The sequence below is a fragment of the Berghia stephanieae genome, chromosome 12 (genome assembly GCF_034508935.2).
Source record: "Berghia stephanieae isolate SIO BIC M18660-M18661 chromosome 12, UCSD_Bste_1.3, whole genome shotgun sequence".
Taxonomy (NCBI): Eukaryota; Metazoa; Mollusca; class Gastropoda; order Nudibranchia; family Aeolidiidae; genus Berghia; species Berghia stephanieae.
In genome coordinates, this window is record NC_088371.1 from 24,180,975 (window position 1) to 24,194,340 (window position 13,366).

The window sequence follows — 13,366 nt, forward strand, 5'->3', positions numbered from 1 at the left end:
GTTGTGTGTTTGTGTTTGTATATGTATGTGTGTGGGGGGGGGGGGGGGCTGGGGCTAGCGTTTGCCCGTGTGTATGTTTAAGAAGAAGAGAAGGGGTACGGGAGAAAGAAACCATCCAAAGAAGATCCTTGGCCACGGAGATTGCTATTTGTATAATATGTCCTGAAGTCGGGGAGGGAAACAGTTAAATGATTGGTTATAGTTTTGGGAGATGATGTTTTTTTCCTTGTAAATCATCTCTCTGTTAGGTATTGTTAGTTATGTATTTTGTAAACATTTGAGTGTATTCCTCTTAGTTGGGACCAGCTGTGCTTGTGTCTGGGTAAGACTTTTAGGTGATTTGATGGTGTGCTTTTGGAATCTACATCCGTTTCCTATTTGAACCAATTCCCATTTGTCTTACCTTTTCTTGAGTGCTTTAATTGTATTTCTAGAACTTTTTACTATCACATTTTCTTCCTTTTCACTGGCGCTGATATGACCTTAATGTGTTGTAAGCGCCGTAAAACCCTCAAAAACAAAAAGCAAAAACAAACACAATCTAATACATGAATACATCTCAAAAGTTTAAAGTTAGTATTTTCTAACATTTTAATTCTAAAGTCACTTATTGGGGTCCAGTCGACGTTCACTTATTTGCAGGTCTGATAACCCAATTCTTTATGGGCTCATTGTTATAATGGAAATCTCAAAAAATGACGCAAAATATTGTCCATTACAACAATGTTAAACTAGGGCCATAAGTGGATTCGGATGTCAGACCTTAATTTTGTACACCTCGGGTCCAGTTCATTTCCTCTCTCGTAATACCGTTTTGAAACAATTGCACACATATTTGTTACAGTGAATGACATAATCAGTCGGATAGTGAAAAAGTTAGAACTGAGATATTGCCAAGTTTAGTTAGAAGGACAATTTTGATCAAAAATGAGTTCTTTTCATGAATGATTAAATTAATCATTTTTCTATATCTTCGGGAAACATCAAAGCTTAATTTCACTTCTAAATATTTTTTTACAGCGAGTCAAGTTGAAAAATTATGAATTTTAAGAAAAGTCGCTGGATACCTTTCCCATACATCTGACCATAATTTCATGAAAAATCACCGGATTTACTTCAAATGAAAATTAAAATGCTCTGGGGAGCATATTCTTTCAGATAATGCAAAAACACAGCTAGTCAAATTGAAAAAAGTATGAAATTTAAGATAAGTCGCTGGATACCTTTTCCCTACATCTAACCACAACTTCATGAAAACTCACCCGATTTACTTCAAATGAAGATTAAAATGCTCTGGGGAGCATATTCTTTCTTTCAGAAAATGAAACAAACAAAAAAATATAAAAAAGAATGCAAATCCAAAATTTTCACCTTCCGATTGATGACGTCATGCACTGACACATTTTGTTTTCAGGTCCATGCACGACTGCCACGTGCTCCTCACCCGCCCAGGTTTGCAGTGTCGACAGTGTCACCAACGCCACGAAATGCACGTGCCCTGAGTGTGCCGATTACCCAGAATCCCCAGTGTGTGGACGTGTCGGCACAGTGATTCAAACCTTCGACAACCAGTGCGAGTTGCAGGCTCAGGCTTGTGAGAGCGGACAAAACGACTTCGAGCTTCTGGAGCCACGGGCTTGCGAAAGTATGACGTTTTTGGATATCTTATCTAATTTTATTATTTTATTATTTTGTTTTGTTTCTATTTTTTGTTTTTGTATTTTAGTTGTTTCGTGCCTGTGCTTGATTTGGAAAGGGTGGGGGTCGTTCGTTTGTATAGTTTTGCTTCTTTTGTTTTATTGTTTGTTTTGTTTGGGATTTTTGTTTTCTTTGGCGGGGGGGGGGGGGGTGGGGGGGGGGGGGGGAGGGGGTGTGCATTATTATTTCTTTCTATTTTTTATTGTTTGTTTTGTTTTGTTTTTTGTTTGTTTTTTGTTGTTTTTTTTTTTGGTTTTTTTTTTTTGTTTTTTTTTTTTTGGGGGGGGGTGTTTTTTATTTTTTTTTGTTTGTTTTGTTTTTGTTTTTGTTTTGTTTTTTGTTTTTGTTGTTTTTTTTTTTTTGTTTATTAATATTTTTTTGCTATTTGTTTCTTTTGTTTTTGTTTTTTTTTTCTCTCTAAATATTTATGGACCCCGAATCAAAAAAAGATAAAGGTGTATCTAATTGTGTGTACTAGTGGTATGGAATTATGGATTTGCTTAAAAACAAAACGTCCCGTGTTACGGATTTTGTTTTATCTTCTTTTTATTATTTTTTGTTGTTTTCTATTTTGCTTTATTTTTTTCTTTTCTTTTCTTTTTATTTCTATGTATGTAACTTTTTGTTTTGTTTTGTTTTGTTTTGTTTTTTTGTTTTTTTTTATGTTTTAATGCTTTGTTGTTTTGTTTTCTTTTGTTTGTTTGTTTTGTTTGTTTTTTTTTTTTTTTTTTTTTTTTTTTTTTTTTTGTCTGCTTTGCTCTTTTGGGTGCTGGATTTTTGTCTTTTTTTTTTTGGGGGGGGGGGGGGGGGAGGGGGGTAAAACTTATGTTCTTCTCTGTTCAGTGCATTTAAAGTAAAATGAAAATAATAATACGTTTGTTGTTGTTGGCTGAAGAAGGGTTTTGAGCCCGAAACGTTCCGTGTTTGGTATTTTGTTCTTTTTTCAAGGCTGTTATACCCATTTTTGTTTATTACTTTTTACAGTCCACAGCTTCTAGCAGCTTAGTATCAATATATTGATAGATCGCTCCTATTGTTTAATACTAAAATCGTTTGCTTGTTTCTGTTTTTTCTCCCCCATTTAGACAAGCCCAAGGAATGCGGCAGGATTCGTAAATTCGTGAACCACGTTGACGACGAAGGGTGCAAGGCCACTCAAACGGTGAACGTGGCCCAGTGCTACGGGGGCTGTGACAAGTCCGGGGAGAAGTGTTGTTTCCCGGTCAAGAAGGAAGCCGTTCAGTTAGTCATGAGATGCCCCAATGGAAAATACAAGCGTGATCAAGTGAGTAGCAATCATAAATATATAGGTAGAATGAAGTTGACGTCACTCAGGCCTTTGTTATTGTTTTTTGTTTGTTTTGTTTTGTTTTTTTTTTTTTTTTTGTCATCCATGTTTATAATGAGTAATTTTCACTTAACCGTATTAATAATAATATAAAAGTTTATGGTTGCTACGAATTTTTGTGTATTGGTCAGTTATATTTCCGGATTACAATGTTGTGAGCTTCTTAGTCAAGCGCATACTATCCATAGATGTTGTGCGCTTGGCTAAGAAACTCACAACATTGCCATCCGGAAATATAACGGACCAACACACAAAAACGAGGTGTAACCTTAAACATTTATAGTACGACTATGTGGTCTTGTGGTATAATACTCGCTTTCGGATCGGAAGGTCCTGGGTTCGAGCCTCGCTCGGCGCATATTTGATTGCTTGGAATAGGCTCTTTACTCACTTTCTCTCACCGTACTCAGGTGTAAAATGAGTACCTAGCCGTTAACAAAGTTGTCTCTGTCGAAAAAAAAAGTATTATCGCACATCTTATGTGTTGCTGTTGCCTAGGGACCTCTTGTAAAGCGCTTTGAGCATGAATCGTGGATATTGTTCTATATAAAAGCTCAAGTTGTTTTTTTTTTTTGGTGGGGGGGGGGGGGGAAAGTGGTTAATTTTCGTTGTTTTCTTTTTTTGTGTGTGTGTTTGTTGTTATTTTTGTTTGTTAGTTTTTTGGGGTTTTTTTTTTGTTACATGGGGGTTATTTTAGGTATTTCTTTCGGTCCTTTGATCTCAAATTGGTTCAGTTGTGGATGCCACAAAGTTAATTCCCTTGAAAAAGTCTCTTTACTCACATTTCCACATCATCACTCACTCACTCACTCACCCACCCACCCACCCACCCACTCACTTACTCACTCACTCAATCCTCTCTGCGCCGCCGGGTGCTTGAGGCAACAGTAAGTGATCGCCAATGTTCTCGGTCTATCGCTGCGTGGGTTGCAGTCTGTAGACTGATGAGGTCCTAGGATTTTAGTTCTCTCTGTACAGACAGTTGTTCTCCAGGTTTCCTAAGGTCTACATCAGCTCCTTTTTCCTTGCGGGATTCAGGGTAATGCTGTTCTCGGGATCCAGTCCGCTGGACTCCTGCAAACTGCAGACAGGACCGAGCCACTAGACTCATGTGTAGAATGAGTAACAGGTCTGTAACAGCGCTGTCTTCGTGAGGAAAAAAAATATTGTGATAGCGCTTTACAGGTGTCATGTCTCGTCCTATATGTTCAGTGTGGCTTTGGACCCCTTGTAAAGTGCTTTGAGCACATTTAACCCTCTCCTTAACAACTTCAGGAAAATCGTCACATTCGTTTCGATGCAAACAACATTTTTCTCATTCAGATTTCTTTTGTACGTAAAAAAAAATTTAAAAATCAGAAGAAATATTTTTGTTATCGTTATTTGAACTTAATGCTGTATTGTACAGCTTGATTTGATGAACAAAATTATCTATAGCATGTAGATACTCATTGCTTTTGAGAGAGTTTTTTTTTTTTATTAATTTATTTATTATGGATAGGAATAAGGTTTTGGGGAAAATCCGGAAAATGATGGATAATAATAAATAATAATAATAATAATAATAATAATAATAATATAATAATAATAATAATAATAATAATAATAATAATAATAAATAATAATAATAATAATAATAATAATAATAATAATAATAATAATAATAATAATAATAATAATAATATAATAATAATACACATTTATACAGCGCTCATTCTTGCGTAAAACACAAGCTCTGGGCACTTTACAATATAAATTATTAGAAAAAAAAATAAATAAATAAAAGAATTCATAGACAAATCAAGGATTCATAGTGTCAATAAAAGCAAATACAGTAAAGATGTGTCTTGAGATTCCTTTTAAAGGCAGGTAAAGACTTACACTCCCTCAGACCACGTGATAGTTCATTCCAAATCTTGGGGCCGAAACAAGCAAACGATCTATCACCAAATTTTGTTCTTGATCTTTTTTCCAAAATATTGCTGGTCAATATAAAAGCTCGATTATTTGTATGTGTTAAAGCGAGTCTTTTATTCTCTTTTCTTTTTCAGATAAGCACGATAAAGGAATGTCGATGCATCGACAACAGCGAAGCCGAAGCATTGAGAAAACAAGAAAAGCCAGAAATGAACGTTTTACCATAAGAAGGGCTATGGGAGTGGCTAAGAATAGAAAAAATAATGATAATATATGTATTTATGTTACATTCCATGTACAGTACAAGTAAAACAGTAAATTTGAAAATAGACATGATATGCAAAAATCCCGCGTGTCTACATTTGTTACACACATATATTATGAATCTTCATTATATATCTAATTGTTTGAAATTTTAGTGAACGAAAAAATTAATCGGTTATACGGCTATGAAGTAAAATGTTGTTTGTTTGTTATTTTGGGTTTGTTTTTTTGTTGTGATTTTGTTATCGGTAGCTATAAAGGCACAAAATGGGATTGTACAAACACAGTTTGTTTGTTTTTTTTTTTTTTTTTTTTTTTTTTTTTTTTTTTTGACGTAACTTTTGTTGATTTTCAAAAATATTGGTCAACTTCCACAAGATTGACATTAGACTTCGTTGCCCAACGCCACTGATTCTCTTAAATGTGGAATTGACTCAGCTGACTTGAATTATCAATTTTCTTTGTTGAGGATTAATCACTCAATGAAAATCTCATAACGAAGTTCATTTTTTCGTAACGGTGTAGGCAGATATATTATAGAGAGTTTTGAAGATTTTGTTTCTCAAAATAATTTTTGACGTATTCCCATCTCGCGCACGCACTGTCAAATATTAACATAGAGCGCAATGTACAGATTTTACAACACAAAACCGATACTTAGATTATATAAATACTCCTGTGTTTATGAAAACTGTAGATACAAAAGATCTGTATTTGTATTTTTATTTCACATTAAATTCCACCGTAGGTACCACAAAATGTATGCACACCTTTATCAATGGCGGATCACTGCATAAGGCAAGTGGAAACATACACCTATGGGGTTTGGGGGGTAAGACAAATGCGCAGGGATAATTTAAATTTTGTGTGCCAAATTTTGATTTCAGAAAATTAAGAAAGTGAAAAATATGCCATGGAAACAAATTAGTGAATACTATTTAATTCAATCAGTCTTTTAACAAGTGAGGTATATTATACAAGTACAATATAGAACTCATTAGTGTAAAGTGGGCAGGAATAATATTTCATTGGCCAGACAAAATTTCTACTCTCAAAAGTTTAAGAATCATGCCAAAGAATGAAAATACGGTTTTATTGACCAAACAAATAGAAATTAGGGTGTTTTATTGGCAAACTTTGAAAATGACATCAGTTATCGTATATGTTATTAAAACTTGTCAACAAACGTTTAGGTGGTTTTATTTTTGACTCGAAAATTCAAGATACAGTATATTTTGCCCCTAAAATTAACCGATGACCGCGAACAGAAGACCCATAGCCACCATAAGTACTTGCCTGTCACCCGAAGCAAACAACCCAAAGATCCTTAGCATTATTCACAATTTTAACACAGATTATTGAAAAAAAATGCTGCGATGCAATTCCTTCATCAGTGTGAAAAATATTGTGAGAAATACTCACTTACCGGACCTGACCTATGTGTGTGTTTGGCATGTAAAAAGTGTAGCTTAGGCCCTTTCGTTGACTAAAAATAAATAGTCAATGGGGCACAGAAGGAGATAAATGACAGGAAACATTCTGATTGAGTTAATGCTTAGTAACGGGCTTAGTACTGTGAGAGAATGCCATCATTTGTGGCTGTTTTGATTTTAGCTCATTTTTCGTTGCCTGGTTCAGGCAAAAAACGTTCTTATAAATATTAGACTCTGTGATCTTTATAGAGCTATGATTGTGATATTACAGGGATTGTATAAAAACCTTTTTTTTTTCAACAATCTGATGTTGAACTAATACTTAGACGGTATTAAAGGGTCTGGTTAAATTAAAAATATTTATGTTGGAATATTTTCAATGCTATATTTCGTTTCTCCTTTCTTTTTAAAGCGGGTGGTTGGATGGGAGCATCACCCTTGAATCATATACCTATGATGTTCGCATGGGTGTACGATCCGATAGTGATGTCGTTTCTTCTTCTCTTTACTAGCCTATCCTGCTTCTTTGGTTTGTGATTGTATTTTTGACAGGGGATATTTTTTTCCTGTAAATCCTCTGCCTGTTTGTTCTTGGTTATTTATAATTTAGCTTATGATATCTTTAGGTTATGATTTTGATTGACATTTGTACTATTTTTGTTAGATTGCTTGTTTTTTTGTTTCAGCGGTCTCTCATATAACCTCAATTGTGTTGGAAGAGACCTAAAGCAACAAACAAACAAACAAAATTTCTTTTTAAAGAATAGTTTTAGTTTTACAACTTTTTCAATATTCTACGTTCATCACTCACTCACTCGTTTCTATGACCGGAAGATCGTCGAGGGGACTTGCAGGATGCAGCCTTCATAACACGATAGGCTGGGTGGGGTTCCTGATCTCCCATAGTGGGCAGGGAGGTACTTACTGTATCTTCTATCCCCCTGTATCTGTTATCCAATGTTTTCTGTCTTTGTCTTGGAATGAGATTTCTTGGTTTGTCCTGGTCCTGGCCAGATACCCTAGCTGGGAGGGAAACAGTCGAATGTATAGTTAGTTTTAGGAGATGATATTTTTTTCCCTTGTAAATCATCTCTCTGCTATGCACTGCATTATGTTTTGTTTACGTATTATATATGGTTTGTAAACATTTGAGTGTATTCCTATTATTGGGGACATGTGCTTGTGTCTGGATGAGACATTTAGGTGATCTCAAACTAAGTACTTTGATAGTGTGCTCTTGGAATCTACATCTGTTTCCTATTTGAACCAATTCCCCATTGTCTTCCCTTTTCTTGGGTGCTTTAATTGTAATTCTAGAACTTTTTACAATCCCATTTTCTTCCTTTTACTGGCACTGATATGACCTTAATTTGTTGCAAGCGCCGTAAAACATACTACTATCCACTCGTACAACGTCACTTTTGTTCATTCATTGGTGTTATCCAGCCACATTTTCCTTTGCCTTCCGTTTCTTGGTTGACCCTCTACCGTGCATTGGCATGCGACTATGTGGTCTAGTGGTATGACACTAACTTTCGGATCGGAAGGTCCTGGGTTCAAGCCCTGCTCGGTGCATAGTGTGAGTCCTTGAAAAAGGCTCTTTACTCACATTCTCTCACCGTGCCCGTGTATAAAATGAATACCAGAGCGATGTTTTTGTCGAAAAAAATATGCAAAATCGCCTATCAGGGCGTTGTGTCTTGTTCAGCATTTTACGTGTTGCTATTGGTCAGGGATCCTTTGTAAAGTGTTTTCAGCACGTTTAGTGGACATTGTGCTATAGATAGAATGAAGATGTCGCTCAGGCCATTGTTATTGGGTTTTTTTTGCCATCCACGTTTATGAGTAATTCTCACTTAACTGTATTAACCAGACTATAAACGACCAAGATTACACATAGTTTTGTATTTTGGTCCGTTATTAGTCCGGATGGCAATGTTGTGAGCTTCTTAGCCAAGCGCATACTACCTATAGAAAAGCCTAAGTTTTTCTTTCGTTCAAACAGAGTGAGAAACTAGGGAACAGACATTGGTGTAAGATTAAGATATGAAGAGGTATGTGAACCAATGCTATACAAAACAGAAAGAAAAAAAAACAAAAAAATAAACCAATCCTGAGCCCCATGTTTTGTAGCTAGAATTTCTTTCAATTTATGTAGCATTTCATGGAAATTAGATACCAATGCATCGTGTTGTGCGGCTTAGTGGTCTAGTGGTCTAGCTTTCGGATTGGAAGGTTTGAGGTTTGGGCCTCGCACGGCGCATAGTTGAGTCCTTGGAAAAGGCTCTTTACTCACATTCTCTCACCGTACTCAGGTGTAAAATGAGTACCTGACTGTTAACAGCGTTGTCTATGTCCGAAAAAGATTGTAATATCGCGTAACAGGCGTCATGTCTCGTCCTACATATTAAGTGTTGCTGTTGGACAGGGACCCCTTGTTTAGCGCTTTGAGCACGTTTAGTGTATATTGCGCTATATAAAAAAGATTCAATAAAAGCTCAATGTCGATTGGACGCTAAGTTATCATGAAGTACTTTCTGCCAGTTCTAACTGGCACATGTTGCCATGATCAATATCATGCTAATCCGTTCACTTTTTACTATTATCTTGGGCTTTTATATAGCGCAATTATCCACTTAATTTGCTCACTACTAAAAGCGTGTTATTTACAATAAGTGAATACATACTGGTTAGATGACTCATTAGGGGCAATAAGATCACGATCTTGATCTAGTACTTCAAGGGAGAATGTTTTATTTGGTAATCAAAGGGACATCAACATGGAAAATATTGATATATGATATAATAATATTGGTTATTTCCCTTTGACCATAGCCGGATTTATAAATTCAAATATAAAGTCAAAGAGCATCCGTCACTGTAGTTAGTGAGATCAACAACAAAAAAATCTCATCAAGACAATAAGCACAAGATCCCAAGTGGAATACACTCGAATGCTTACATTATACATTCAAAACAACAAATAATATATTAGTAAATAACAGAGAGATGATTTACAAGGAAAAATAACATCTCCCAAAACGTTAAATATACACCTATCATTTGACTGTTGCCCTCCTAGACAAGGGGATCCGACAGGGTAAAGGACAAAACTAAGTAATCTCATTCCAAAACAAAGACAGAAAGCAAGTTGGAAAACAGATACATGTATAGGGGTATAGAAGACACAGTAAGTGACCTCCCTGGCCTCTTTAGGAGGTCAAGGACCCCACCCAGGAACCATGTGGAAAGGACAAATGATTTATATAGGTGTAGGTAGTTTGATTGAAGCGATGGATCAAATATTAAGTTGGGTTTGTTTTTTTCCTAAGTATCAATAAACAAAAGGAATAGAACACACAAAATTGATACAAACTGTATACAAAAATTATTTAATGACACAAACATAAAAAAATAATGCACAACAAAGGACGGAATAATAGTCTCTCTCTCTCTCTCTCTCTCTCTCTCACTCTCTCTCTCTCTCTCTCTCTCTCTCTCTCTCTCTCTCTCTCTCTCTCTCTCTCTCTCTCTCTCTCTCTCTCTTTCTTTCTTTCTTTCGTGCTTAAGATTCTATGCCCAACAGCAGAATTAAGTTTCGCTGTGCGTATTTTTGATATTTTCTTTTTGTCCTGTAGTTTTGTTGTTTATCTTTTTCATCATCTTTAAATATGGTGGTCGTCGGTTTGGGAGGTAAAAAAGACTTGTGACATATTTAGCTCAGGTCAGCATCTCCACTTTAGCTATGAAATCCATTCAAATCTTGACTTTATTTGACCGACATAATTGGGGAATAACCTAGGCGAATACAAAGAAGTATTGTCACGTTTTCTCAGGTAGTCCAGATTTTTTTTCTGAACCCCCCCCCCCCCCCCCGCCCCCAACTATCGACCGAACATTGCTTGAATAGATGGGTTTGTTAGATGTGGCAGAAAGTACTTCGTAATATACTGCTGGCGCCCTATCCAATAAATTGCTATTGTCTGTCTCATGACAAAGTAGCCGGGGTAATGTTTTTGTTTTGTAAGGGTTTTACGGCGCTTGCAACACATTTAGGTTATATCAGCGCCAGTAAAAAGGAAGAAAATGGGATAGTAAAAAGTTCTAGAATTACAATTAAAGCACACAAGAAAAAGTAAGACATAGGGGAACTGGGGACAAATAGGGATCAGATGTAGATTCCAAGAGCACACCACCAATGTACATAGTTTGAGATCACCTCTAAGTCTCATCCGGACACAAGCACAAAATCCAACCAAGAGGAATACACTCAAATGCTAACATTATACATTGAAAATAACAAATATAGTAATACATAACAGAGAGATGATTTACAAGGAAAAAAATATCATCTCCCAACACAATAACTATGCATTTGACTGTTTCCCTCCCAGCTAGGACCCCTGCCAGGGCCAGGACAAAACCAAGTAATCTCATTCCAAGACAAAGACAGAAAGCATGTTGGAAAACAGTTATAAGGGAATAGAAGACACAGTATGTACCCCCCTGCCCACTATGGAAGGTAGGAACCCCACCCAGTAGCCGGGATAAGCTCCGACTCCCTGTGCCCAAAGGCTGCTCTGGAGGATTCCTACTAACTGTTTAAGTTCAAAACTAGAGCATTTATATAGCGCAATGTCCACTCAATGTGCTCAAAGCGCTCTAAAAGTGGAATCAAGCCAACCGCAATGCTTTAAGCATGTAGGTCCAGACACGACGCTTGTTAGGCAATTGTATTTTTTTATTTACAGAGACAACACTGTTAACAGCCAGGTATGTACTTATTTTACACAAATAGCAGTCCTTCAAAGCCATTAGGTATCATGGAGCTGGAGTTCATCCCGGTTTCTATAGCATGAAAAGGGCAATAGCGATTGCTTGCTGTCCTTTGGATAGGATCCTCGTCTATTGCAAAGTACTTGCCACCAAATTTAACAGACTCAGCTACCCATTCACTACTGGGTGGACAGGGGAGGGATGTAAAAGAGCTGGGATGAACGATCTTTATTGACAACCAGCATATATTTAGACAAGAAAATCAGATGCCATCACTCTCACACCAGAAGATAATTAACACAACGTATGTATTCAGTCCTCCGGAAGAGAAGTTATACACTTCCAATGAGAAAGGAACCAGTTTTTTAAAATAACAATTTTCTTCCCTATTTCAATTATAATCACCCAGATCACTGATATAATACTGATTTGAGATGATGGGTCATATATTACATATCGGCATAAACGGGATTTGAACTCATAACATCTGAAACCATGGGCAAGTTATTTTGCCTTTTACTCACTCAAAACACAAAATTTAAAGATGAATAAACGAAAGGAAAACATAAATTATAACATAATACTGCATTAAATTGTAAATGTATTCAAATAGGAATTTTTTTTTTAAATTACGCATTCTGCCTCAGCATCATCCGCCAAGGCATTCCGTGAAGGAATATAGTATAGATAATCCATCAAACAAGATGCCAGATGTCAACAGAAATCACCCATGTTGTCCAAAGTGAGCAAACTGGGAGTTAATAATCTTGCCCAAGAAAAAAAAATGCCTGAAGAGGGGCACGAACCCAGAACCTTCCAGGTCACATTGCAAAGCATTAACCACTCAGCCACTTTACCCCCGTTCAAATAGGAAAATGGATATATAAAATTCTTTATATTATTGTCATTATGCGTATGATGAATACAATTCTTTATATTATTGTCATAAAGCGTATATTACTATGAACGTTTCGGGCTAAATTCCTTCTTCAGCTAGGAATATAAACGATACACAAATTCTGGCAAGATGAGAAAATTTTGAAAAATGTAGCAAATGCATTTTGTAGAATGCATGTACAGTACATATTGCATTAGTTTGATATTGACTTTGTTGTTTGCTTCAGAAGGGATGTAGCCTGGAAAACTCTGTTGATTGGCAACTTTATTTTTAAAAAGAAAGCTGTTAGATTGAAAACGAAAAAAATATGATGGATACGGCAATAATGATGATGGTGATATTGATAATGATGATGATGAGGATGTTGATAGTAATGATGATGATGATGATGACGATATTGATGATGATGATGATGCTGGTGGTGGTTGTAATGGTAAAGGTAGAATTATTATATATGTATGCGGTTTGCAAAAAAAAAAATTAAGTCCCCAAGAAAGAGTGAAACCTGCAGGCACCAGATAACTGTACTGTATGTCATAATAGGTGTTAGGTTATCCTGCTGTCATAGAAAACAAAACATTCATCATATAAAGGAAAACAATCGTGGCAGTTTACAGGTGACAAAATGGAAGATGGGGGGGGGGGGGGTCCTGATAGCTCAGTTGGTAGAGCACTCGCTTTGCATGCAAATGGACCAAGATCGATCCCGGGTGCAGTCAAGATTTTTTTTTTATGACCCCTCTGTCCAACCAGCTGTAAATGGGTAGCTGGGTCAATTAGATCTGGTGGAAAGTACATTGCGACAGACTAGTGTCCTATCAAAAGGGTAGCAAGCAATTGCTATGTCATCGTGTTTTATTTGTTCTTTTAACCATGAAATAGAATAATAAATTTTGAAAAAAAATAATATAAAAATGACAAAATAAAATAAAATAAAATTCCCTTTTTTCATCCCAATGGGGAAATTTGTCTCTAGGTTCTATTCCAAATTGAGCAAGGGCAAGGTGACTTGCTCAATGCCACACAGCTCAG

General features: G+C 36.2%; 1 protein-coding gene across 1 annotated transcript in view; it reads left to right on the forward strand.

Moving 5' to 3' along the window:
- The window catches only part of LOC144958166 (uncharacterized), a gene marked incomplete in the record, with an annotated part of 170,196 nt that extends 164,757 nt beyond the window's left edge, over window positions 1–5,439 (forward strand). Inside the window, 3 exon segments of the mRNA XM_078889934.1 lie at window positions 1,415–1,645; window positions 2,784–2,983; window positions 5,098–5,439. Of these exon segments, the coding sequence (XP_078746060.1) occupies window positions 1,415–1,645; window positions 2,784–2,983; window positions 5,098–5,190 (524 nt within the window).
- Between the last annotated feature and the right edge of the window lie 7,927 nt (window positions 5,440–13,366).